The sequence below is a fragment of the Pelodiscus sinensis genome, chromosome 27 (genome assembly GCF_049634645.1).
Source record: "Pelodiscus sinensis isolate JC-2024 chromosome 27, ASM4963464v1, whole genome shotgun sequence".
NCBI classification, from domain to species: domain Eukaryota; kingdom Metazoa; phylum Chordata; order Testudines; family Trionychidae; genus Pelodiscus; species Pelodiscus sinensis.
The window spans coordinates 9,635,526-9,662,468 of NC_134737.1; the positions used below are offsets into that span (position 1 = coordinate 9,635,526).

The following is a 26,943-nucleotide window of genomic DNA, read 5'->3' on the forward strand; positions in this document are numbered from 1 at the left end:
GGAAGCGGGGGGGGGGGAGACTGGGGGCAGGGGGAGGGATGCTAGGGCTGAAGGGGTCAGTAACCGTGGCGATGGCTCAGTGATGTCCGAGGAGTGGGGGGGTGGCTGGAGCCTTGTCAGGCGGGGCCGACTGAAGCGGACACAGAGTTGAGCAGCGCCTGTCTGGGGCCAACACCCACAGCAGTTTTATTTGGGGCTGCAGAGCACTGTGGTTTTATGGAGGGAGGAAGGGGTCTGTGCCGGGAGCTCCCTGAACTTTTATACAGTGTGTGTTTATTTCTGGAGCAACCTGTTTTCGTGCTGAAGAATAAAATGGCAGGCGGAAGAGCAGAGCGCCCCCCGCTGCTGCTGTGCCACTACTCCTGGGTCAGTCCGCTTGAGCGTGAAGACAGCTGGAGGGAGGTCCCTGGGGAAAGTGGGAAACACGGCAGCAGCTGTTCGAGGAGGCCATTATAGGCTTGTTCTGAAACATTGCATTTGGGGTGTTTCTCCTGTTGGAGGAAGGGGCGGTGCTGGAGATGGGTGTTTTAAAAGAGCCAGGGGGCTGGATTATTTTCAAGCTCTTTGGCAGCCACGGTGCTGGGCTCTTTCGGAAATGTGTTCAGTTAATTTTCCACCTACATGGGAGCTAGACTCTTTTAAAAACGTGGCCCGAGGCCAGCTTAATTCTCAGTCCTATGGAAGCCTGGCAGCCCTGCTTCTCTACGCCCCTCCCCACCCTCTGCTCCTGACCTGCACTTCCCCTGTTCTTCCGTCCCTGGGCCCCTTCCGTCAGCCCTTTGGAGCCCCCGCCCCTCCTGTTTAAAAGCTCTGTTCCGCCAGCATATTCCATGCCAGTGGCTTAGATCTGGCCCACACCTAAATCCAAGGCTGGCCTAACCCGCTGCGTAGACACAATGGAAGGATTCTCCCATTGACGTAGCTGGTGCCTCGTGGGGAAGTGCATTAACTACTGACAGGAAAATTCCCTTCCGGTGACGTGGGAAGCGTCTACACTTCATTGCTACACCTCCAAGGCCCTAGCGGTGCCACCACCGCGGGTGTCGTGTGGACATACCCTGAGGGGAAGGACTTCACCCAGCCTCAGCCGCTTGCTTTCCTTTGGGCAGCAACTGGCTGCCCTGTAATGCACGGAGGCCCTTTCCTTCTTCCTCCTGCAGGATGCAGTCAGGCCCGTCGGTCCCCAGCGCGACTTGCTTTGCTTAGCCACACCCCACTTCCTTTCAGGTCCACGTCGCGCTTTATTGGTGAAGCTTAGGAACTGATTTCTGCAATACACCGGCACATTCATGCTCTGCCCCTCCCTGTGGGGCTGAGGGAGTTTGGTTCTGGGATTTCCAAACCCTCCTCTCTCCAGAGCCCAGTCACCCACATTCAGAGTGTGGGTCAAAAAGCTGCATCCGCTTTTGAGTGGAAGGATCTTGTGTCCATCTTGGCTCAGTCCCCATGGGGGCGCACACCGGGTTCTCAGCCAGGAGATTAAGGGCAAAGGTCCTCCTAGGACACCTAAGGCAGAGCAGCCAGACTCTGCCTCCTGCCCCTCGGAGCTTGGGAGAACCTACTGTGGGGCAGCGGAGAGATTTGTGCATGTGTCCTTGCTAGCCGCCCTGAACCCCCTGCGATAACCTTTTACAGTAAAATGGCCTCTGCAGAGCAACTAGGGTGGGCTGGTTTGTCTTTTCCCAGGTCTGGGTGTGAGGTAAGAGGCGTTTGGCCCTGAGGGCTGTCTGCCTTCCGCTCCTCCGCTTGCTGTACCTGTTCTTAGTCAGAGGGCTGGCCCGCCTGGCCTGCAGCATTGCTTACCCCTCCAGCTGCTAATGCAAGGACCCAAAGGCTCCTCTCTGCCAGTGTGGGGGCTGGTTCCCGCCACCTTCGTAAACGCGGCCACAGCTTTGCAGGGACTGACCCATCCAGACTAGCACCTCTGAACACCCCACCGCCTGGGGTTGGGTGTAAACTCCTGCATGCTGGGCTGTGCTCTCTCTAGGGTTAACTGGCTGGCCCAGGACAATCCGTCCCTTCCCCTGGCTTGGCTGCTGGGGGGACCCTCTCGTTTTCTTTCTTCCCTCCGGTTAAATACACTTGGCTAAGTAATTCTCCTTCCCGCTGTCCACCCCCTTTCTGGCCCTCCCATGCTGCGTGGGAGCCCTCGCTCCTGGCCCAGCCTCCCCCTGGCTAGGAAATGCTGCAGTGCTTACTGCGTCCCCGCAGCTTGGCTCTCCTTCCCGCAGCCCTGCCAAAGCTGCTCCGTTCCCTGACAGGGAGGGCCGGGCAGCCTGCCCCCACCTGCGGGATCGGTTTCCCAAAGAAGAAGCCCTCCTGCTCCGAGTCGGAGTCCGAAGAGGAAGAGCAGGTCGGGCACCAGGAATCTTCTTCCTCCGGGACATCCTGGGGGCAGGTGTCCTCGAGCTGTGGGACCGGACTCCGTTGTGCGGCCGTCCTGGGGCCAGGGGATGAACTGATCCTAAAGTGCTGGGCTCTGCTGCCTTCCTCGGGCCTTGTGAGCTGGTCGCCCAAAGCCGTGGGTCCATCCAGGCCCAGTTCACTGGGTGGGGTGGAAGAGGATTGTTCCTGGCCTGCGGGAGCAGCAGCTGCTTGTGCCAGTGCACTGGGGTAGGCAGTTCCCTTACTCCCCTCCTTGAACGCTGGTCCGTGGCCATCCCGGCGTCTGAAGGTGGCGCGCATGGAGGTGTTATCTGGGGAGTCGTCCATCTCTGAAAGGGGAGAGTGAGAAGGAAAAGAATCTGAACATCCCCCCGTTATACAGTGATGGAGCCCAAGCCGAGTTCAGTTAGCCAATGGGGCTACATAAATCAGGGCAGAATTTCCCCCACCCCACGGCTTATCCCATCACACCAGCTGGGCGGACACTGCTGGAGATGCACATGAGGCCTAATCAGCTGGTCTGTCACAGTAAAGCTTATAGGCCTGATTCGACTACTCCTGACTCTATGCAGCCTCCCAGTGACTTGATGGATGTGAGCAAAAGGAGAGTGGTCCTCTGCTCTAGCCAGCCCTGGCATTACGTGCTGGCTGGAGGACATTCCCTGGCCTCCAATGTTCCCTCTATTCTTTACCAGCCATGTGCAGATTTTTTTCCAGCCATGTGTGGAATAAATCTGTGTGTGCACCAAGCATGTGTGAATGTGCACCACCAGTAGAAACAAACCTAGCTGGGAGCACTCTGCTAATCAGCAGGGGAGCATTGGAATCTCTCCTGGGCGGCTGCACAAACACCCAGCTCCCGGGGAACGCTGCTGGCCGCTGGCTGTTAGGGGAGGATTCTGTGAATTCCCTGTCCTGATAGGGCTGGATCAGAGTTCTTGCCCCAGATTTCTCCCCTCCCCAGTTTTCAAAGCGGATTGCGCGTGACCATACCATCCATCTCTGTCGTTTGTTGGCTGGAATCACCACCCACTGCCAGAGCCAGAGGGGGGATCCCTGGTCCAGGGGGGTTCCTGCTGCCCTTGCTGCTAGCCCTGGAGACGGGTGTGGAGTCGGGCGACGGAGCAGACACAAAGGCGGAGTCGGAGGAGTCGGAGGCTGTGGAGGCCGCTGCCGCTTTCTCCAAACGGCAGGCCTCGGAGCAGTAGAGGAGGCTGTGGTAGGACATGACCTGCTGTCCTAGCAGCGGCATCCGGCAGAGGCTGCAGCAGAAGCAAGAGGCCCGGGCGTGCCAGTGCCGGCCTTGGTGAGTGGCCTGCTCGCAGTCGACACCTGAGGGGCAGTGAGCGAGAGAGAGGCTGCTCCCACGCAGAACTGCAATGACCTGAGGGTGGGGCCCATCCTCCCCCAGCGAGCCGTCCCATGTCCATAACCCTCCGCCTTGGAACTCTGGCTGCCCCGAGCCCCCTCTGTGGCCAGGCGCCCTCCCCAAGCCCAGAGCCACGCACGGCTACCTACCGATGAGCTCGCCGCAGGCCTGGCACAGCTCCGCGTACAGGCTCTCGAAGCAGCTGCAGCAGCAGGGCCTGCTGCCTTTCATGACGTACCGCTGCCCCCCAAGGGGCAGGTCGCACTCCAGGCAGCAGAAGTGCTCCGTGTGCCACCGCCTGCCCTCTGCCTCCGTGCACTCATCTGTGAAGATTAGCTGGAGGGAGAAGGCACAAGGGGAGACCTCAGCCGGACACCAGATTGGGATCTGGGTTGTAACCCAACCTCCTGTAAATCGGAGGGAGGGGAAGGGATGGATTTGAGCTTATTTCTGATGCTGAGATGGGGGTGATCCAACTTCATTCTGCAGGGCAAAAGTGGGTTGTAGCAGAGCTCAGAAAGGAACCCTGCTGCCCATGGCCCCACCGTGGGCAACTTTATATAAGAGGGTACCTTCGGCTTTCTTTAAGCCTCGTCCACCGGAGCCAGGAGGCCGGAGTAGATGGCCCAATGGGCTGGTGCCGTATGGTGGGGATGCCGGACTAAACGGAGCCAAGGACTCGCATCGCTTGGCAGTTCCCGTGACCCCAAAGCAGGACACAGCCCCACGCAGCCTGCACAGTCGCTTGTGTGCCTACCTGATCGCACGAGGCGCAGCGTGGCCGGAAGAACTCGGCGTGGTGCCGGCCACAGTAGACCTTCCCCGCTTGGTGGAAGTAGATCAGGTCGACCAGAGGCTGGTGGCAGGCATGGCAGACAAAGCAAGAGGGATGCCAGCAGGATCGCTCCCCCAGCCTGGCTGCAAAAACCCCCAGATCCCCTGCATTCACCCTCTTGCCGCACTGCAAGGCAAATGGGTGGCATCAGCCCTGAAAACTGACCGGGGACCTGTGAGCTGGCCAGTCAAAGGTCTTCACAGGGTGGAAGAAGGGGCACAGTTGATGGATCCTTGCCTACAGTTCCCTGGCCTGTCGTGGGCACAAGGGAGGTTGGAATGAGCGTGGCAACAGCTTACCTTCTCACAAAGGCAGGCGGAGGGCACCAGGTACGCCAGACCCTGCCCAAGTGACTCCTGCCTGCGACGGGCACTGAACATTTGCAGTTGTTTCCTCTCCTCCTCCCCAAGGGTGGGGCAGTACCTGTCCTGGGAAGGAACCAGACGGTAGCATTCCAGCAGCAGGAGCTCTTGGGGGAGGGGGGTTCACCCCGCAGTCTGGGGCTCCCACATGGAAGGGGTGGTTGGATGCTGCGGCCATGGGCATCACAACAGAACACAGGCACAAGTGCCAGGAGTTTGGGATAGGGAGGCATCAGGAGCCCATGTGACTGAGCAAAGAAATAAGAACTGAAAACAAAAAAGGCAGGCTGGCCAATCAGGAGTGGAGAAACTCAGCTGAGTGGCACAGCAATGCTTTGTCCCCGGGAGGTGGGGGTGGAGCGACTGCCCTGCTCCTAGAACCAGCCCTGGTTGGTGGGGCCACCGTGGGCACACGGGCACACTGTCAGAGCCAGTGCAGAATTTGGCATCACTGGCTCCTTCTGCTCAAGAGATCCAGGAATCTGAGTCGCAGGAGCAACGGCAGGTCAGGGATCAGAGGCACTGGCAAAGTTCAGTTCTGGGGGACCCCAGAAGTGGCATACTGGGCGGGAGGGGAGGCTGCAAAGCAGGGTTAAGGCGCATCAGAGCTGTCTTTGGAGTGGAAAGACTTAAGTATTGGTGTGCTCCAGGACAGAGGAACACAGGGTGATATGGGGGAGGGAGCTAAGGGTAGAGTAGCAAAAGGTGGCAAAGCCCAAGGAGAATGGAAGCATGAGATTGACTCATGCGGTGGAATGATGGATGTGTGAGCCATCGCCAACGTAAAGAACTCCCATGGGAAAGTTGCTGCCCGTCTTACATCGCAGTCCTGCGGAGGCAGCTGCTGAAGGAGAGATTTGATCCGGAGCTGGCTCCTGATGGCAGCAGGAACCGTGTCCACCGAGGGCACGTCGGAGCACGAAAATACCTGGAGAATTCACATGGGACAGACGTGAAAAGATTTCCAGGGTGGTGGTAACTACAAATCAAGGATTAATCATTTGTCAATCTACTATATATTTGAAAGAGGGTGTTTGTCTGTGCAGCCGTCCATCTGCCTGTTGAGCCCATCTGTTCAAGAACTCCGCCTGAACGGTAAAAGCTAGAACCACCAAATTCGGTAGGCAGCTTCCTCTTATCATAATTTACAACAAGGTCTGGGTTGGATTGTGCCAGGATAATGGGATGTACGTGGAATGTGATTGTTTTGCATCAAATGTAAAAGAGGGAGGGGTGTGACAGCAGGGATTGTGATACTCATGAATGGCCACAGGGGGGCAGCAAGAACCCCAGCCCCGGGGAAAAGCTGCCCTGCCCCCACTGCCTGGGCCACCCCGGCCCACTGTGGCCATCCTGGGCTTTCTCCGGCGAACAGCCACCAATTGGGTCAGCCCAAGGGAGAAGCTGGCCGCATGACTCTCACCACTCTGGGCCACACCGGGTAAGTCTCCTACTAATTAAGGATGTCAAATTGCGGTTAATTGACTACTCGACTAGTCGATAGGCACTTCCACATTCCTCCTTTGAAATGTACAGGAGCCCCTGCGAGGGCTTTTGCACATTTTAAAGGAGGAATACGGAACTTTGCGTGCAGCCCGGGGCCAACGGGAAGTCCCGCTGACTCCGAGCTGCACGTGGGTGCCTGTTTTGAAATGTACAAGAGTCCCCAGCTGACCCCGGGCTCCAATGTGCTGCACAGCTGATCCTGGGCTCAGCTGGGAGGTACTGCCCCTTTGAAACACCAAGGTGGAGTCCCCAGCTGACCCAGGGTTTTGGGGAAATGCCACGTGTAACCCGAGGTCAGCTGGGGAGTCCCCATTTGACCCTGGGCTCCACGGTGCTGTCCCTGTGAAATGTCAAGGCGGCATTTCAAAGGGGAAGTGGCCACACAGCTGATCCCCGGCTCAGCTGTGTGGCAGTGTCCCTTTAAAACGCCGCCTCGGTGTTTCAAAGGGGCAGCACCACACAGCTGAGCCTGGGATCAACTGTGGCTGCCCACTTGAAATGCCGAAGCAGCATTTAAAAGGGGCAATGCCACACAGCTGATCCCTGGCTCAGCTGTGTGGCCACTGCCCCTTTGAAATGCTGCCTCAGCATTTCAAAGGGTTTAGTGCCGTGGAGCCCGGGATCAGCTGGGGAGTCCCCAGCTGACCCTGGGTTCTGGGGAAATGCCGCACAGAACCCGGGGTTAGCTGAGGAGTCCCTAGCTGACCCCGGGCTCCACGGCACTTCAGCGTTTTAAAGGGGCAGTGTTGCACAGCTGAGCTGCTGATCAGCTGTGCGGCGGCTGCCCCTTTGAAATGCTGCCCTGGGGATTCAAAGCAGCAGGGCTGCACAGCTGATCCCCAGCTCAGCTGTGTGGTGCTGCTGCTTTGAAGTACCCCTTCTCCTCCCTTCCTTTGTTAGAGGCAGCAAGGGGGGGGAATCGACTAGTCAACTGACTATCCAATAAGCATTTGCTTATGAGATAGTCAACTAATCCTTAACATCCTTACTAGTAATTAATAATTAATAAAAAATGATACATTTAGTGCGAGGCTCTCTGGAGTCTGGATTAGCTCAATAACAACAAGCCTCAGAAAAATCAATATGTCCACTCAAAGCTGATTTAACAGTTAGTAAAGACAGAACAAACCCGAGGAGGCAGAAAGTTATCAACAGCTGCAGACGGTAACTGACAACTTGCATCTACTCTGCAGATGTCTTATTTCCCCTATGATTTCTTAGGCTAATTATACCCTTCCCTTTTATTGTTTCTCATGCCAATCCTCATCCATTTCCTTCTTTTATTATATACTTCTTAGGTTATTTTTGTACCTTTCCAGCTACCTAAGCAAGATATAACTAGAGATTGTTTGTTCCTTTTTTTGGTGGTATTATTGTGTTCTATCTCCTGAACATATTTTGTGGTTACTGTTACTACACTACCTGTTGCAGCAATTTTCCAAAGCCATGGTCTCAACATAACCCTGGGGTACTCAGAGGTATTTTGGGGATTACATGAATTCAGCTAGAGTTTAGGGTTGCCAGATGGTTTAACCAAAAATACCGAACACCCCATTTCCCCCCTCCCCCAAAAAACACCGGGGGAAAAATTCTGTTGAGAGTTATTGAGCAAAAAAAAAGGACCCCAAGAGTTATTAAGCATGGCCCCTTTCAGAAAAGCCTTTGAGGCTTTTTGGCTTTAACAGGCTGCTAGCAGCCATCTTGTTTTCCTGCTCTGGGCCAGACAGCTCCCCTGCAGAACCAGGTAAGTGGGGTAGAGGGAGAGCTGGCCCCAGTTGCTGAGTGTATGTATGTAGTGTTGCCAGGTGTATTGTATTGACCCAGACAAGTCTGGTATTTTCACCTCCTGGCAGGGAAAAAATATCAGAAAATACTGGACATTTTAAGTGTCCGGTATTTTCATTTTTTTTACTGGACAGGAAGTGAAAATACTGGACTGTCTGGATCAATACTGGACACCTGGCAACCCTACTACTCTAGTTTTACAACAGGCTACAAAAAAGTGGTAGCAAAATCAGTACAAACTAAGGCTATGTTTACACTGGGAAAGTTTGGTGACAAAAGTGTTATCCACGTGCAAAAGTCAGCAAAAGTGAAAACTGGTCAGACTGGTTTTTCTGCCTCCCGTTGTTGACACTTCATGGCCATATTGCGCTATCTGTCGACAGGGGAGCTAGCAAAGCAATGTGGGGAAGCATTCCACAGTGCAGTGTTGTGGGAGGTAGAGCTGATCCCTGCGTTTCTTGGGATTCCCTCATAGCTTTGTGAGCTCTCCATGCTGAGGAATGTCAAAGCAGCACAGCTGTCTCTCCAGCCCTCCCACTGCAGCAGCAGCCTGCTTGCCGTTGTGTTCCTAGCAGGGCAGAACAGGAGAATTCCAATGATTTGCTCTTTGTTTGTTCCATAAACAGAGTAGCTCACTCAGCTGACAGATACGTCCCAGAGTTTTGAAAGGGGAGGGGTGTATGTCTGCAGGGCAGCAGAGATCACAAAACACTGAGCACAGCCATCAGGCCGAGCATTGTGGGATACTGGCAGAAGCCAGTTCTGTGGAGACAACAAACAGCAGAGTTCACATTGGCTCTTTGTTGATGATAAAGGGAGGGGAAAAGACAAAAGTCTCTTGCAAGGCTGGAAGTTTTTTGTCACCAAAATAGGGTGTTATTTCCCTAACAAAAGTTGCATTTTTATAGTGTAAATGGTTTCATGGTTTTGTTAGCAAAAGACAAAACGTGACAGTGTAGGCAAGGCCTATAATTTCAACCTGATTTGCTTATGCTGCTCCATATAGTATACTCTAACATGTAACTTACAATATTTATATTCCAGTCAATTTATTTTATAATGATATGGTAAAAATGAGAAAGCAGCATTCAGTACTAACGTGTCGTAACCCTTTTTTTGTTTTTTAATGCCTGATTTTGCAAGCAATGTTTAAGTGAGGTGAAATTTGGAGGTGCATGAGACATATAAGAGTCTTGAAAAAGAGACAGTCAGCTGGAAAGGCTGAGAACGACTGGTCTGAAAGTTATTGCTGAGTAAGCCCCTGCTTTAGATTAGCTTAACCACAAAGCAGCATGGGACCCTTGATTCTAAGCAAACTTGAGGTTCTTTCCTTGGCCTGCTCTGAGTATCAACAAAGCTATTAAGCTCCATTGCGGGGCCACCCTTGCGCAGGTGAAAGGAGAATGCAGAGCTGGGCATGGACCTGGTCCTAAAGAAAGAAAAGGTGTTGGATTGTCCCAGGCTATGCCTGGAAGTTTTGTTTCTTCATGTGAGCAGCCGGCTTTCTGGAGAAGCCCAGGCCTGAACTAAACACGGTGGGCAAGGCTGCCGAAGAGCAGTTGGCATAGTCCCCTTTCAGCCCTGCCTTGACAGTCCAGCGTCAAAGTTCTCCTGTAGCAGGCACGACACAAGCACCTCAAGAAGCCCAGCAAGACTGCACCCCACAACCGTAGCCTTAGCCCTGCTATAGCCTCTGTACTCCTCTGGGGTGTCACTCCAGGAGCGACGCCCTGATGGAATGGGAGGTTTCAACAGGACCAGTGTCAGCCCTCCTGCTTGCTGCTGGGCGTCAACTACCGCAGGCGGCTGAACGATTTGCAGGGAAAGGCCCAGCAGTGGCAGAGTGGATTGTGGGGGAAGCGATGCACCAGCATATGCTCCGATTCGAGGGGAGAGCTGTTGGGCTGACGACAGGGCCCTGCCTACCTGTGCCGGGGCAGCGTTGGCCGCAGGTTCCAAGTACTCTTCCAGGGCGCAGCCGGAGTCACTGTCGGAAGAAGAGGAGGTGGGTGGGAGGCCAGCTAGTGGCCCGCTGCAGGGAGGTTTGTCTCTCCGGGGCCATGCGGGGCTCAGCAGGGACATCAGCAGGAGGAGAGAACTGAAACAAAACCAAAGGGAGATGGGGCAGGGCTGTTCACAGGGCAGGCAGAATGTCCTGATGGGCCGGTGCCTTCACACGGGACCTGAAATTTGTGCTGGTGTTTCTATCAAGACATGGCCCAATTGGTCATACAAAACCTATATGGAACCAGAACTCATATGGTGTCTGTATGGGGCATTTACCTATATCATGCTGGATTCTTTTCCCATACAGAACCTGCATAATTCTTTGATCCAGAGCCTTTGCTCCTTTACCCACATGGAACACTTGAGTGCCTAGGCGGAACCTGTATAATGAGTGCTTCGTGATGTATGTTTATGGCCTTACCGAACCAATATGGAGCCTTGTGCATGTAAGAAGAGGACCTTCCAGCCTTTACTCAGGAGGGAGGGAAATGAGCAGTTCCATCCCAGAGGTAGCTGCTTTTCAGTACCCGGCAAAGCAATGCTGGGGTCTACTGAACTTCACCCATCCATACAACCGGGTTTTTTTTCCCACTGAAGGAAGGAGTATGGAGAGAGACCTTGGAAAGTTAGCTGGAGATAACAGGACTTCTCTGGCTCAACCAATGAGCCTGAAAGAGCTTTGAAAAGCGGGGCGGGGGTGGGTTGGACTCCGAGCTGAGCCATGGCTGCTTGTAAGGAATTAAGAGAGCTGGGACAGACAGCCAGGCCCTTGGGAGAGGCCCCTGATGTGGGAGAGAATGAACCCTGAATCGGGTTGCGGTAGCCGGCTGGAATGGCTCTGGCTCTGTCGCATGTCGAGGCGAGGTAGGGGAGCGTTTCCTAGTGGGACCAGCCCCTCGTTATCCCATGATTTAGTGCACTGACACTAAGTGCAGCCGCAGGAAGCAGCTTTAGCTTGTCTATTCCAGTGCAGTGGGAAACTATTATTTTTCCCTGTACGCCCTCCACAGTTCTGTTATTAATCATCCTTCCCTCTAGCCTAGGCAGCCACCTAACCCCGCGGTCACTGGGCTGCTTTCCTGGCTAATGGTTACACCGTGGGAAGCAGTCCCTTCCCCCAGGTCTCTGTTCCATCGCTGGCTTCCTTCCGCACTTCGGTTTCCAAAACAAAGCCGAGATGGCAGCGTGACGGCTTGCTCGACCCCTGCCGTTGCTTGGATGCCTTCCCAGAGGCTGACACTCTGCGGCTGGGTTGCAGAGGGGGTAGATTTGCAGCAACATGACTGATCAGCAGCACTACTCTGGGGGAATTTCCAAGCCCTGACCCCGATTTCAGCATGCGGGATGTAGAGCATTCCTTGATCCAGCCTGCAGGAAGCCAGGCGCCCCAGTCGAAGCAAGTTCAGAGCCGGACAAAGCGCGACTTGCTGTGAGAAATCGCGTCTGTCTGCTCGCTCATGAGGTTCAAGTCAGAATGGGCATCAGAGCTGCTGTAACTTACACCTTGTGTCAGCGCCCAGCATGGGGTTCATCTTCACTCCCTCGACTTGGCCCATTAGCCAGAATCACACTGTAGCATACAAAGCCAGCACACTCTGCTCCCGACCCCTGCAAATTGTGCTTGAATCACATGGCCTGTGATGCATACCTCCACCATCACACACCACGATCCCAACACGGATCTCCACCAATGTTTCCTCTAATATTTCCATCTATGTGTGGAACACATTTTGTTATGCGCACCAAAACGTGCAGATGTGCACCACCAGTAGAAACACATGCTGCCGGCTGTGGGTGCTCTGCTAATCAGCTAGGCTGCATTTGAATCTCTCTTGGGCAGCTGCCCAATCGCTCAGCTTACAGGGAACGGAGAGCTTACACGTGCACCCCCTCTGTATTGGGCGGACCTGTTTATATACCCAATGTGCATCCGTCTCCAGCAAGCACATTTATCTGTGCTCTCAGGACATTTCCAGCAAGCTAGCTCATGCCCAGTCAACCTGGAGAACTCACTGCCAGAGGATATTGTTAAGGCCAAAGTTTATAGCAGGGTTCAAACCAGAATTAGCTAAATTCATGGAGGACAGGTCCATCAATAAGTATTAATCAAGTTAACCAGGGATGCAATCCTATGCTCTGGGCATCCTTAATCTCTGACTGTCAGAAGCTGGATGATGGCATTGGCTGCTGTCGGAAGACCAGCTACTGGCCTAGCTGGGCCAATGGCATGGCCCAGTATGGCTGTGCCCTTCTGCAACACCTCTTTGGCATCTCCCAGATGCCCTATGTGAACTCCTCTGCAATGCTGAGCCTGCCCCTCTACTGTGCCATATGCCAGGGGTTTTCAGACTACCGGTCATGTCCCAGGACCGGGAGTGGAATGTTGGGCCCTGAGTCTCGTTGCTGCAGGGGGTATCAGGTGAGGGGGGGGGGGGGCGCAAAGGCTGCTCCCTGCCTGTCCTGCACCGCAGACTGTGCTGCACCCCCAGGGTCGGCTTGAGCCATTCCTGCGTTCCGGGCAGCGGGCATGTGACACATGCACGGCTCCACCCCCGGGCGCACAGCACATGCACGGCCCCGCTCCCCGGTGCGCTGTGCCCCTTACAGCTGCCATCAGGCGCCCCACATAGGCTGGGAACCTGCTGCTGGCTGCTTCTGGGGGCAGCCTGGTCTGCAGTGCCAGGAGAGGAAGGAAGCTGCCTTAGCCCCCCCCCCCCCTTGCACCCCTTACTGAGAATTGCTCAAGGTAAACCCCTCCTGCCCCCCTGCCCCAAAGCTGGAGGCCCCTCCTACAGCCCAAAGCTCTCATCCTCAGCTCACACCTCAGGCACATTATGTTGGGTCACCGGTTCCAACAATTTTCTTCACCTGGGTCATGAGAAAAAAAAGTTGGAAAACCACCGTACCCTCTGCAACACATTCCCTTCTGCAATACAGCTGCATCTCCAATATGCATCACGCTACGTATCTCTGTCTACAATACAATCCCCTACCTATCCTGTTGCCAGCCTCTGCCCCTTTCTAAGGCACAGAGATATCTTCCAGGAGGTAGGATCAGTTTTACAGCAGGCATGTGACATTGATTTCCCCCCGCCCCCTTTGTGACAACCCTTCAGCAAGGGGAATTGTGAGTGCTCTGTTTGTGCCTAGGAGAAAAGTAGCTTTATAGCAGAGCAAGCATTGTGGGAAGAGCCCAAGCCATGCACTGGGGCTTTTAAAATGAACCATCGCTACACCTTTGGGGAATTCTTGGTTTTAACGAGTTAATGGCTCTTTTTCTGAGTCTCCTCCCCATGCCTCCCTGCTCCTCCAAGGTAATTATCACAGGAAGCTGTAGGGCTCCTGGGTCAATAATTAACTTAGCAGATTGTCAGATGAACAGGAGGAAAAAACACAAAAGGAGGCATTGCTTTGTTCCATGTTCCCAGTGCCCAGCACCCAAGAGTGGCAGGGCAGCAGACCTCAGAGGAGGGAAAGGGAAATCTGTGGTTCCCACTGGAAGACCACAAATACAGCTGGGGGAAAAGGGGGGAGGGGAAGGATATGAACTTGCCAGACCTTTGCATTTAGTGGACCAAATACTGATGAGCTGACTTGCCCCATAAGATCTAGGGGTCACCAAATAAAATTAATAGGTAGCAGGTTTAAAACAAGCAGAAGGAAGTTTTTCTTCATGTAGCACACAGTCAACCTGTGGAACTCCTTGCCAGAGGATGTTGTGAAGACCAGATTTGAACAGGGTTCCAAAAAGAGCTAGATAAATTCATGGTGGTTAGGTCCATCAGTAGCTATTAGCCAAGATGTGCAGGAATGGTGTCTGTTTGTCAGAGGCTGGAAATGGATGACCGGAGAGAGGTCACTTGATGATTCCGTTTCTGTTCACTCTCTTTGGGGCACCTGGCATTGGCCACTGTTAGAAGACAGGATACTGGGCTGGATGGACCTTTGGTCTGACCTAGTATGGCCGCTCTTATATTAGCACGGATCGAAAGGGGAAGCTTTGCTCTGCAGAACTCCATCTCCAGGGCATGGGCCTCAACCAGCCAGAAGCATTTTGCTGGGATTCAGTTCAGGGATCTCTTCCTGGCTGTGCCTCAGCCCTGCTGCCCGGCCTTAAGCAAAACCACTTTGGCTCTGATTTTCTGCTCAGCATTGCAATGCCTAGCCCCGAGATGCTACGCTGCCTAGTGCTCTCAGTCCTTGGTCCCCAAGATCCTACTATAATGTATGGGAAGAACAGAGTAGGGGTAGGGGCTCTGCCAAGGGCTCTAAGAAACAGGATGGACCCCGAGTCCACCGGTGACATTAGAGCCTTTTTGGCAGTGGTGGGGTGACCAGTAGTCACTTTTTGGGGGGGTAGGGAGGAGAGTTGATCTCCGTGGTGAAGCAAGGGCTCCTCAGAAGCCCACAAGCTGAGTGGGGAGCCTCCTGCGGTAGCCCAGTGGGGAACACTGGGTAGACTGGGGAACACTGGGAAGAAGGAGAGGGATTTGGGATGCCTGAATGGCCAACCTGGGCTGGAAATCGGTGCCTCTCCAGATCTTCAGCTTCAAGCCCTCTCCTGGAGTTAAGAAACACTGTCATAAAAGTTTAATATCACTTTTAAAAGTTTAAAACACTGCCGTGAAAGTTTAGCTGCCCCACAGCTAGCTAGCAGTTTGGAGCCCTTGCTGTAAGCCCTGAGGCAGGCTTCTCAGACCAGGCAAGGGAATTCCTATCTTGCTGGGGGACCTGATCTTCTAGGGGTACACTGAACACTCCTCCAACCTGCTACCTGTCCAGCCCGGCACGGAAGGACCGGATGCAGGTTCCCCACAGCACAGCCTATGCAAGAGATGGTAGCACAAGGAAGCCAGCTCACCTGCTCAGGTAGTCTGTGCCCGTATTGATGCAGTCTCTGTTTCCTGCTCGCACGACACCGCTCTTTTGTCTGCCCCATGCTTCCCTGTGCTACCATCTCTTGCATGGGCTGTCCTGTGGGGAACCTGCATCTGGTCCTTCCACACCGGGCTGGACAGGTAGCAGGTTGGAGGAGTGTTCAGTGTACCCCTAGAAGATCAGGTCCTCCAGCAAAATAGGAATTCCCTTGCCTGGTCTGGGAAGCCTGCCTCAGGGCTTACAGCAAGGGCTCCAAACTGTTAGCTAGCTGTGGGGCAGTGTTAGGGGTTTGGCAAGGATTTAGGGGCGTTGGGTTCCTATGTAGTAGCTGAGCAGTTTTGAAATACCTAGAGTAGGGATACTCAGACGAGGCTCGGGAGCCGCACATGATATTAAAATGGGTGATTTAATTAGTAACAAATCTAAGTAATTAACCAACCCAGATGCTTTTACGGCAGTGTTTCTTAAACTGTGTTCTGTGGCACACCGGTGTGCTGCGAGGCAGTCAGAGGTGTGCCTCGGAGAACAACAGAATTCAAAATGGCCACCCTTAAAGGGGGCAGGCAATTTTTTTTTCTCAATAACTTTCCCTCTGATCCTCTCCCTCCCCGCTCGCCCCCCCCACCCCCCCGCCCTGATCTTGGTGTTTTGGGTTTCTTTTGGCTCAACAAAAAATCCTTGGTGTTCCTCATAAAAAAAAAATTACTGTTTGGTGTTCCTCGGTCTTAAAAAGTTTAAGAAACACTGTTTTATGGTGGTGTTAACCAACTGTAGAATTCCTGGTCAGTCACTTTGCTGTGAGGCTAATACAGACATGTCCACACGCACACAAATAGTAAATGCCACCATGAATTCACACGATTCTGGCTCTTTTGGGCAACATTGAGTGCTAATTTGGCAACTGTGACGGGCCGGCCCCTGACCAGGGGCGAGGGGAGCGGAGCCCCCGCCAGCCGTCACTCTCCCGGGGGCGGGGCGAGCGGAGTCCCCACCGGCGGGGCTCTGCCGGCCGGCCCCAGACCCCCCAGCAACCCCGCAACTCCAGCCGCCGGGGGCGGCAGGTGGGGGCGCTTCCCCCGCGCTTGCGCCGGCAGCTGATGGGCGGCTTCCCCCCCGCCGGCCCGCGCACGGCCACTGGCGAGGGCCGCCAGTGCGGACGTGCCCAGAAGGGGCGGGGCCCCGGGCGGCGGCCGGCGCGGCGGGCCAGTTTAAAAGTGCCCGCCGCCGGAGAAGCGGGGCGCAGGCTCCTCGCGGCGGCGGAGGAGCAGCCCCCACCGCAGGACGGAGCGTGAGCGCCACACAGCCCGGCTGCCGGCCCGGCGCTGGTCCCGGGGCCTCCGGGACAGCCACTGCCCCTGGCGAGCACTCAGCCCCTCACCAGACGGCAGGAGGACCCCACCGCGCCGAGTCAGGAGAGACCGGGACGGCCAGGAGCGCGCCAGGGCCGGAGAGCTCACCCCCGAGACTCCATCGGAACGTGAGACGCCACAGACCGCGGAGTCGAGGTAGGCTCCAGGGCGACGGGGATCGGCAGGCGGACCCAACGGGAGGGAGGAAGGAGCCCGGGGCAGGGCGCTTCTGGCGGCTGTGGGTGGACGGGCCACAGGGGGGAGAATCCTCACCCCCCTCATCCACCGTGCCGGGGCGCCAGCGGCCCCGGTGCTCAGGGCCCCGGGCTGGGACCCGGAGAGAGGGCGGGACCGGGTCCCCCTCCCTCCACACGGGGAGCATCCAGCACCCGACACCCACACTAACCGACAGGGACCAAACTAGAACCCCGGACTGGGGGAGGAGGACCTAAGGCTAGGGGCTCCGGCCCCATCCCGCTCGGCGGGTACTCACGGCCCGGGGTTCGCTGACCCCCCCTTCTGGCTGGGAGGGGGTGATCGCACCCCAGGGGCCCGGACTCCACATCGGCGGCCCAGGGACAACACAGGACAAAAGGAGGACCAAAAGGGGTCTGCAGACCCCCCCTCTCGGACCGGGAGGGGGTGATCGCACCCCGAAACCCTCACAGCAACTGAACACTGAGGTCTGAGGAGCAGGGCCCATCCTCTGTGCTTCTGTTTTCCTGTCTATAAAACGGTGAGGATCCGTCCTCTCGCGTACGCTCTGTCTGTCTTGTCAATTTAGGCTTTGGGAGCTTTGCAGGACGGGGACTGCACCTTACTGTGTGTCTTGACAGCACAATGGGGCTTGATCTTGATTGGGTGCTGGGCGTGTTATGGAAATACAAGTACCAATAATTCAGTAGAGTTTCAGGAACAACCTTTCTCCCTTGATTTCCAGCCAGGACCTTCTAAAATAGCAAACGCCCCCGGTATTGCACCCTGACCACCATGCCCAGTTCTCCTCCTGCAGCTTTTTGCTGGGGTATGGGCATCCTACTGAAATTCACCTGGGGATGTCACACCAGTTTCCAAGGGACTAGTCCGTCCATCACACCTATGTCCTCTGGGTAGACTCAGCCAAGAAGCCAAGGATAGATTGGACCATGGAGGCTGACATCCCCTCTTTCTTCAGATCAGGGGTCAAAGTCAAATAAGAGGAGCCAGCACTGATGTTGCATGGACCTCAGACTTCTGGCTGGCAGGGGATACATGGGGCCTAGAGAGAAATAACAGTGGTATCCCTGGCAGGAAGAAGGTGGTCAGGAAGGATTAGGCTGGAACTTAATCCAGTCCCTGCAGTCCTAGCCTGTGTTTGGGCTTTATGTGACTAATCAACCTGGGCAGCTGCCAGCTGGGTTGTGGACAATTCCCTGTAATTAGCAGGGAATTACAATAGCTAGCACCTCCCAAGGAAGGGGCAGGGAGCTCAGATGGGTTCCTCTCCTTTTGTTTCTCTGCAGAGCTCTTCAGTGCCTTCCCCCTCTTTAGTTGGTTGGCTCAGGCCAGGCCTCCACTAGACCCGGAAGGTTGGGTTAAGGCGTGCAACTCCAGCTACATAAAATACATAGCTGGAGTCAGCTTACTTTATGCTGAGCTTAGCACCGTCTTCACAGAGGGAGGCCGATGGGAGCGAATACTCCCATTGGCTTCCTTTACTCCTTGAGACTGCCAGGAGTAATGCCGCTAACTGGAGCTGTCCTCAGTGTTTGATTTAGCGGGTCTTAACTGGACCTGCTAAATCGAATGCCAGAAGATCGATCTCCGGTGCAGCAAGTGGAGATGCAGCCTCAGTCTTTCCTTCCTCATGTCCTTGTCTTGCCCCCTGTCCTGCTATGCAGGAAGCCCTATGAATCACTGGCCTTAGTGCTCACTCATCCATGTGAAAAAGGATTTAATGACCTTGCCAGGCTCACCCCTGTGGTGCAAGAAAGTGGCGGTGAAAAATGTCTTTACAACGCTCAGGAAGGATGGAGGTCTTCAAACCCCAGGTGGAAAACTCTGGGTTAGGAGGCCTATGCCCTGTCCATTAGGCCATGGGGGCCACCATGAATAGAGGTGCTAGGCAACTCATGGGATCCCTGGGGAGAATATCTTGTTATCTCCGTCCATGCTCCTCACTAGGGTTTTTCAATATCTAGTTCCTCAGTTCAGAGATTCTGTGAGCAGAGGCAGCTCCACCATTGAGTGAATCCTGCTTACCCTGGCTGCCCTTAGTATTTGGAACCCAAAATAGTGGGGCCAGCCTCCTAAGGTTTGATCCTGGCTCTGACCTGCTGTGTGACCCTGGAAACACCACTTCTCCCTTGGGAGTTTCAGTTTTCCTAGCTGTGAAATGGGAACAGTAATTACAGGAATCTTTATGAAGCACTTTGAGATCTTCAGGAGAAATGCACTAAATGAATGTGAAATAGTATTTTGCTTTCCTACATTAGCTCCCCAAGGGCTGTGCGTGCTCCCTTCCAGCTCTCTTCTGCCAAGCCCATAATGTTAAATTTCAACTCACGCTCAACATTCCTTCTTTGGTTCCAAATGCAGTTGTTTAAGACTAAAGCCATCAGGAATAACGTTCATCTTTCATCACTTCTCTTTGCCCTAGTCTACACTACGAAGTTATTTTGAAATTACCCCCCTTATTTCAAAATAAGTGGAGCATTCACACTATCAAGCCCGTTATTTCGGACTAACAGGCTGGTTATTTTGAAATAACTACTCCTGCTTTCCTCAGGGAATTTAACACTTATTTAAAAATTATTATTTCAGGAGTTATTATTTTGAATTAAGTTATTTTGAAATAATTTCCTAGTGTAGACATGCCCTTTCTGTGCACACCATATACTTAGGGCCGTTCATTTCTGTTTTGATTTGATTTAATTTTTTCCTGGGAACTGATCAGTGTTTATTACAACCCCCACAAAAACAGGTGAACATCTGTGCAAAAAACTATTACTAATTTTCTGGGTAAATATGAGGGTTTATTTTGATGGGTGGAAAGACACGGGGAAAAAGGATTCAGAAGATTAATGCTTTGAATTCCATTTATAAATGTAGTTTGTTGTAGAACTAAAACAGAACTCAAACTCACAATGCGATTAAGAAAACAATCCCTAATCCCCAAATAAAACTTTTCATTTAAATAAACAGTTTACTGTTGTATGCTTTGAACAGCTAGCCTATAAATATTTACATTTAATAACTGGGTCACAGCATTTCTAGCACCTGTTTTTTTTTTGTAAAAAACTTTTAAATAGGTCCTTGTGTTCTGATACAGATTTTCATTTTCTTCTCATTTTAGTGAGTCAGATCTTTAAACCATTATCTTCTAACAGCTTGAAATGTGGGCATGAGCTGCATCAGTATGTTCAGATTAAGGATGTTAAATTGAGGTTACTTGATTAGTCGAGTAGTCGATGGAATTTCCATCGACTACTTGATAAGTGCTTCCGCATTCCTCCTTTGAAATGTACAAGAGCCACTGCTGGGGCTCTTGTATATTACAAAGGAGGTATGTGGAACTGTGCATACAGCCTGGGGCCAGTAGGAAGTCCCGCTGACTCCAGGCTGCACGCATTATGCCTGCTTTGAAATGTACAAGAGTCCCCAGTGGGGGCTCTTGTGCATTTCAAAGCCACAGTGCCCTCATGGACCATGGGTTCCATGCTGCGCTGCATGCTGCATGCTGCGTAGAGTCCAGGGTCAGCTGGGGACTCCCCAACTAATCGTGGGCTACGCGCGGCATTTCCTCAGAACTCAGGGTCAGCTGGGGACTGCCCAGCTGACCCTGGGCTCCACGGTGCTGCCCCTTTGAAATGCTGAGGTGGCGTTTCAAAGGGGCAGCCCCCACACAGCTGAGCTGGGGATCAGCTGTACAGCAACTGCCCCTTTGAAACGCCACCTCAGGGTTTCAAAGCGGCAGCACCACATAGCTGATCCCCAGCTCAGCTGTGCGGCACTGCCACTTTGAAGTACCCCTTCCCCCCCCCTTGCTGCCTCTATCTGATAGAGGCAGCAAGCAGGGGGAGGGAGGAGGAATCAACTAATCGACTAGTCCTTAACAGTTCAGATGTGCCATAGTTCAGATGTGCACACAATTCAGAGGTTGCCAGCATGCCTGTTTGTTTACTGTGTGTATCTTCTGGAGCAGTGGCGGACAACCTGCAGCTCACTGGGGTTCTGTGTGGGGCCCATGAAACATTGTTTACCATTGTCCATGCACAGAGTTACCAGATTCTACTGGTTTTCATCTGCATAGTTTTTTTTCCGACCAGTATTACAAAAGTAAAGCAAGAGCACGTGAAGTGAGGAGGGTGCTGATTGCACCCAACACTGGCTGGGAGAGCCGTGCGCTCCCTCTGCATCCAATCAAAGCGCTGATAAAATTCTGGGTACACAAGTGCAGTGAGCAAAACTATCCTGTTGCGGGAGAGTGTCTTGGTTTTGACAATCTTGTGGCCCACTGAGATGAAGGGGGGCCACTCTTGCAGCCCCCTCACTAGCCTCACTGTACTAGAGGCCTTACTTCATGGGGAAACCATTTGGCATAGACACAGAGACCAATGTATTATAACACATATCTCATGCTGTGTATTGTATTTTCCTAACAAAGCAATGTGTTTTATTTTTGTATCTTTGAAAGATACAAAAGGAGGGTGACAAGTAGGAAAAAATGAATCATGTTTTTTGTAAAATGCAGGGATATTTCAGTAAAACTCAGTTAAAACGGAAAACAAAGGGGCTTACCGCATTGTCACCACCTTTTTCAACCATGCCCACTAATTCTGGGGTGCCCGGTTTGAGACACCTAGGGTCAGACCAGAGAATCCCCAATGCCAACGTAAATCAACAGGAGCTGCAATTTCTCAGCCCTCTGTGAATCAGGCCTCCGGTTGTCTCAATTCCCTGCCACTTCTGGAGATACAGGTCTATATACTCAACTTTCTGAGTTGTGACTTCACATCCCTGCTTTCTCGCCTGGCTTCTCAGAAGCCTGCCTCAGAGGCAGGGGATCCAGGGGCTGGGGTTCTGGGGCAGCCCATCAGGCGGATTGCTTTGGAGTCAGGCCTTTTCAAGATTGGCAGCAGTGCCTTCCACCAGGTGATCGGGGTTGCAGGCAGGAGCACGAGGCTCCAAGACAGCCCAGCAGGCAGAATATTTGGTGGAACACTGCAAAATGTTGCCTTCATTGGTCAAGAAAACAAACAATTTTCAAAATACTAAACTCCCCGGCAAGAGAGCGAGGCCTTTTCCCACCTGGCACGATTTCTCACACACCCGGCGCTAGCTTTTCCTTCCCACCGAGGCACCTACATGCAGGAGGAGCTGTGTTAAGTGCTCAGCAGCGCCCAGGGACGAACCATTCCCACGGTGACCATTACAGCCAGATTCGCCCAATCTGCTGGGCTCTTTCGAAGCTCCAGCAGGGCTCTTTGGAGATACACAGGTCTGGCTCGCAGTGTGGGCACTGGACTCTGTCGAATATCTGGCCCCTGGTGTCCCACCCCTTTTCGGGCAGCACGGAGCTGCTGTTTGCCTGCCATCCCGGCCTGTGGCAGGGGCAATAGAGTGCCAGGCGCAGTGGCCCTTCCATCCCATTCAGAAACCGGCAGAGGGGCGAGCTAGTAGTGAAAAGTTCTGTCCCCTGCAGCTGAGCCGCAGAGCCAACCAGTGCCTGTTTTCTGTGAGCGGGGGAGTCCCCTCTTCTATGCAGGATTCCTGAGGCTTGCTCTGTGGGACCCTCCTCAGGGGGGAGGAAGTGCCTAGATTAGATACCCCAGTGCTGTTTTCACAGGGGGAACCCCCCTCCCTGATTCTCTTTCTCTCCCCTCTGCCAGTGCCTCCACCTGGCCCAGGCAGGGAGGGTAAAGACAGCCTCCACTGACAGCCCCTCCTGTTCCTTGCCCTCTGCTATTCCTGCAGCCCCCAGAGCAGGGTGCAGCAGTAGAACTCTCAGACTTTCCATGCCATGCAGGGTTTCCAGTTTGGTTCAGTGGCTCTCAGCACCCCCACGATAACAGCGCGCCACCCCCCACAGCGTGGCTCTGCTGGGCCCCGCAGCAACACAATCAATCACCTACCTTCTTTCCGAGGCCCCCTCCTTCCCGCGCCACAGCACAGATCGGCTTCGCCCACACGTCGCGAGGTTCGTATTTCTTCCTGCCCCTTTCCGGCTGCACCCCAGCTAGGGTGACCAGATAGCAAGTGTGAAAAATCAGGACACAATTTTTAACCAAGGGCGGAAGGGGGGTGGGGGGAGTACAGTTGCTTGTAGAAGACAAAGCCCCTAATATTGGGATAGCCCCATAATATTGGGCTGGCTGGTCACCCTGGTCTCCACCTGCTTCCAAGGGCCTCAGGCAGGAGAGTGGCTGAGCCGTGGAAAGTTTTGCAGCAAAGCGAAAGGAAAACATCCAGGCTAAACCAGGGAGATTTTTTTTCTTCTTTTTAAAAATCTGCCTGCCCAGGAAACTGGATCTGTGTCAGATGGGATCCTAATTACAGGGCTTTTTAGCTTAAACCTACAGAGGCAGCCAATGGCAGCAGGCAGGGAGGGAAATCAGGCGAAAGGAGGCTGTTGTTAACCCTGCAGGGGAAAGAACTGGGCGATGTTTTGCTGCTCGCTACCTCTCTACCTCCCTCCCATCTGTTGTCTCATTCCCTCTGCTTCACTGGTTTGTTGCTGTTACCCTCGGTGATGATTATTATGCTACACAGCTCACACATTCTTTTGAGGCTTCAGGAAAGAAGGTAAAGATAATTATCCCCCTTTAAGAGATGGGGAAACTGAGGCACAGGGAAGCGACTCCTTCCTTAAAACTCACTTCAGCCATGATGCCTAAAATAATGGTTAGGCAGCTGGAGAGCTCTGACTGCTATTAATGACATTCATTATAATTGTCTGACTGATACCTCGGGTTCCCCTCTGTTTGCTGTGTCACCTCTTGTCTCGGCTTATGCTTACAATGTAAGCTCTTGGCAGCATAGCTTGTGTTATTGGTTTGTACAGCATCTAGCCAAACGGCTGGGGCCTCGATGAACTATGGCAACACAAATAAGTGAAATGCTGAGGACTGTGAAGTGACTTGCCCAGGGTCACACAGCCAGTCAGTAGCAGAGGTGGGAGGATGCTCCACCCTCCAGCATGCCCTCTATGTATCACCACCCCTGTTCAATAGCATTTCACTGGCCACCTGTCAAACACAACAACCAGGGAGCTCTGCCCTTCAAATACTACTACCCCGCTCAGTTCACCCAGCCTGGCTTTCTAACAGGAGTTCCAGTCCAGGCACATGCAGCTCAACCTGTGCTAAAGGGAAGCTCTAAGGAAACTGTTCTACCACCTTGTACCCAGTGAAAGTTAATCGACTGTGTTTGGGTTTGGGGTCAGTGTTATCTTGCCTGCTTGCTGTTGTGGACTTTGTCCCATTGCGCTGCTTGAGTTCTTTCTCTGTGTGCACCGTTTGTAATATCCCTGCCTCCTCTGTGTCCTTGTCCATTCACTCGCTGCCATTTGTGTCTATTTACACAGAAAGGGAAACATTTCAATCACACTTAAGCTCCCATCTACAAGACCAGACATTATAACACAATGGTAACTCAGAAGGTGCTGCCTTGCTCAGGGGTGGGCAAGAATTTTTGATGTGGGTGGGGACTCTTTTTGTAAGTGTTCAAGGGCCACACTTCGTCATGGAGGGGGTGCACAGTCTGGGATGGAGGTTGGGTGCAGAAGGGAGCCTGGGGTGGAGGAGAGAGTGTGGGGTCTGAGAGGGCATTTGGGTGAAGGAGGGGTTGTGATCTGGGGCAGGAGCTTGGGGTGCAGAGTCCAGAAGGGATGTAGGAGAGCGTGCAGGGTCTGGGAGGGAGTTGTGGTCTGAGGGAGGATGAGTGCAGAGGGTTTGGATGGTAACCTGGGGCAGGTGATTGGGGGTCAGGGTCAGGGATGGAGTATAGGTGCAGGAGAGGATTCTGGCTTTGGGGAGGTGTATAAGTGGGGGTTCAGGGTCTGGGAGGGTGATGACCTGGGGCAGGAGGGGTGGTAGTGTGAGGCAGGGAGTTTAGGGGAGAGAGAGGCTGGGGTGCCAGAGACAGGCTCTGGCCTGGAAGTGCTTACCTAGGTGGCGCCCAGTCAGCAGCCCTGCAGGAATCAGTGCACTGCCAGCCCGGGAAAACCCCCCTCCACCCCAGGACCTGCCTCTTCCCACCCCTGCTCAGCCCCCTTCCCACCCTTGCTCCTGCCTGTCACAGTCTCAGGCTGCTCAAAATGGCTGGCTGCTCTCTGTGGCTCTCTGTTCTGAGTGCTGGGGGGAAAGGGGAGGGGGAGGTTTCACATGCTGCCCCTGCCTCTCAGCAAAATATCTCAGCTCCTATTGGCCAGAACCAGGAGCAATGTAAAGTGTAGTAAAGGTGGTTAGGAGCCCCAGATCCTTTAAGATCACCAGGTCCCAGGGCAGTTACCCCCTTAGCTCCCACTTCTTGGCAGGCCCCCCAGACACATGCTCCACCCCTCAGCCCAGGGAAGGGCCAGGAAAATGTCTTGCCGGCCACATATGGAATCTGGATGGGTCACGTGTGCCCTGTGGGCTACAGGTTGCCCACCACTGAAGTAATGCCTTCCTACTTTCCCTCTCACAAGGGAGCCCTCTACCATTCTTGTAGTATGTCCTGAGCCATATTTAGCTGGGTTGCACATTTATTATGCCCTATTCATATAGTGCATATGCCTCCAGACAACTCCATCGGCCGGGGAGAATTTCACAGGGGGATCAGAAGTATTCCAGCTACAGGCAATTTCCATCACTGTTGTTGCCAGCAGAAGTCTCAGATTAATTCCTCTCACGGGTATGGACAAGGATATTTTCTCGGAGTCATGTTCAAAACCCATTTGAAACAATCTCTCTGGGTATGTCTAGGCTGCACCATTAGTTTGGAATAACTGACATTATTCTGAAATAATATAGTACACGTCTACACTTCAAGTCTTTTTTTTCCAAAATAATGTTGAGCTGGAGGACTTCTTACTCCGGTAACCCTCATTTCACGAGGAGTAAGGGAAATGGAAGGAAGAGTGTTCTTCCTTTGACTTCCTGCTGTGCAGACAGCGTCAAAAACTGAGTTAAGCTATTTCGACTTCGGCTGTGCAATTGATGTAGCTGACGTTGAATAGCTTAATTTGACTTTAGCCCTGCTGTGTAGATGTGCCCTCAGAGGTCAGAGTTAAATTCTTCCCTATCACACCTGTGGACTTCAGAAGAGAATTTAACACTGATGTTATAGGTTGGCTAGAACAACCATAACCTATTCCTGTTCATAAATCAGGGAACTCATGTTAAACCCATCTTTAAATAGTTGTCACTAGCAATATTAATTATGAAAGTTATTTATATCCCATGCATTCAGACTATATATAATGCTAATTCTATTCAGGGCAGTTATGCGGATATTGTGAGCAGGTACTACTGTAGTTGAATCAGAGAATGCTGCAGTTGGCAGATACAAGGCTGGGCAGAAGACACAGTGCCCCGAGGTGGGTGTCCCTGTCTCATAGTCTCTGAAGAGTGTGGTGGAAGATGCCTGGGTAACAGACTAGGAGTGAGCACTTTGTTGCTAAAGGGAGCCCTCCTACTGAATTAGGATTTAATATATGATCTCACCTTACATTTCTACAGCATCTTTCATTACACAGAAGCACCAAGTACTTTACAAATCACAGAATTCAGGGATCACTCTACACCCATGGATAGATAGCCACTTCTGACAGCTGTTTAATAACAGACCCAGCAGTTTAGTACAGGGAGTGAAAAATATTGTAAAACACAATGAATACTATCTAATTAGTTTAAGCATTGCCCATGGTATGTTGGGGATAAGCGATGATTAGTATGGATTTATTTTATGGTAATATCACATTACTAGCAGCCACTGGAGTGTGCATGTATTTGAAAGTATCCACAGGATGTATGGAGAGGAAAAACAGGGACACACCTTTTAACTGCATCTCTCTCCTTGGGGACCAAGGGAGATTTTTGACTGGCAATAGCAATATTGTACTAGAGAAAAGGGATGGTCTGTCTGAGAGGGCATAGGTGGTGTGGGGACTACTGGTTGTTTTGTGTATGTGGCGTGGGAGCACCCATGGGGTTTTGTCTGTTGGGGGAGCCTGTGTGTGACCATATGCACAGTGTTGTGGCAGGAGCTGGGTAGAGGGAGGTGGGCTGTGTGCGGAGGGTGGAGTGTGTACACTGCTCTGCACTTTCCCCTAGTTTCTGTCTCTCTTCACGTGCAAAAATGTTTAGCTCAGGGTCAGCTCCCCCAGCATCCCCCCAAATGCCCCATCTCCTCATTCCCCCCCCCTCCTGTGCCTGCTCCCCCTCCCCCAGAGCCCCCTCCTCTCCCTCCCTACCCCCAGAGCCAGCTGCCCCAGCCCCTCCCTGC

At 53.1% G+C, this 26,943-nt stretch overlaps 1 protein-coding gene across 1 annotated transcript; it reads right to left on the minus strand.

The window, feature by feature from the left end:
* Position 1: 1 nt before the first annotated feature.
* Positions 2 to 26,172, minus strand: PRICKLE4 (prickle planar cell polarity protein 4). Its single transcript, XM_075910574.1, has 10 exons — positions 26,163 to 26,172; positions 23,911 to 24,028; positions 22,590 to 22,693; positions 10,169 to 10,340; positions 5,772 to 5,879; positions 4,889 to 5,017; positions 4,512 to 4,715; positions 3,904 to 4,090; positions 3,379 to 3,717; positions 2 to 2,714 (listed from the first exon to the last, which is right to left on the minus strand). The coding sequence occupies exons 4-10, from the start codon at positions 10,322 to 10,324 to the stop codon at positions 2,176 to 2,178; spliced, it is 1,662 nt and encodes a 553-aa protein (XP_075766689.1). The 5' UTR covers positions 10,325 to 10,340; positions 22,590 to 22,693; positions 23,911 to 24,028; positions 26,163 to 26,172; the 3' UTR covers positions 2 to 2,175.
* Positions 26,173 to 26,943: the final 771 nt, after the last annotated feature.

What these genes read in the sequence shown, in the direction of transcription:
- PRICKLE4 (XM_075910574.1), bottom strand. Translation starts at nt 10,324, where the DNA reads ATGTCCCTGCTGAGCCCCGCATGGCCCCGGAGAGACAAACCTCCCTGC. An exon ending in CCAACGCTGCCCCGGCACAG is followed by an intron (nt 5,880 to 10,168) that starts GTAGGCAGGGCC and finishes TGAATTCTCCAG; the next exon opens with GTATTTTCGTGCTCCGACGT. An exon ending in GGCCTGCGGCGAGCTCATCG is followed by an intron (nt 3,718 to 3,903) that starts GTAGGTAGCCGT and finishes ACTGCCCCTCAG; the next exon opens with GTGTCGACTGCGAGCAGGCC.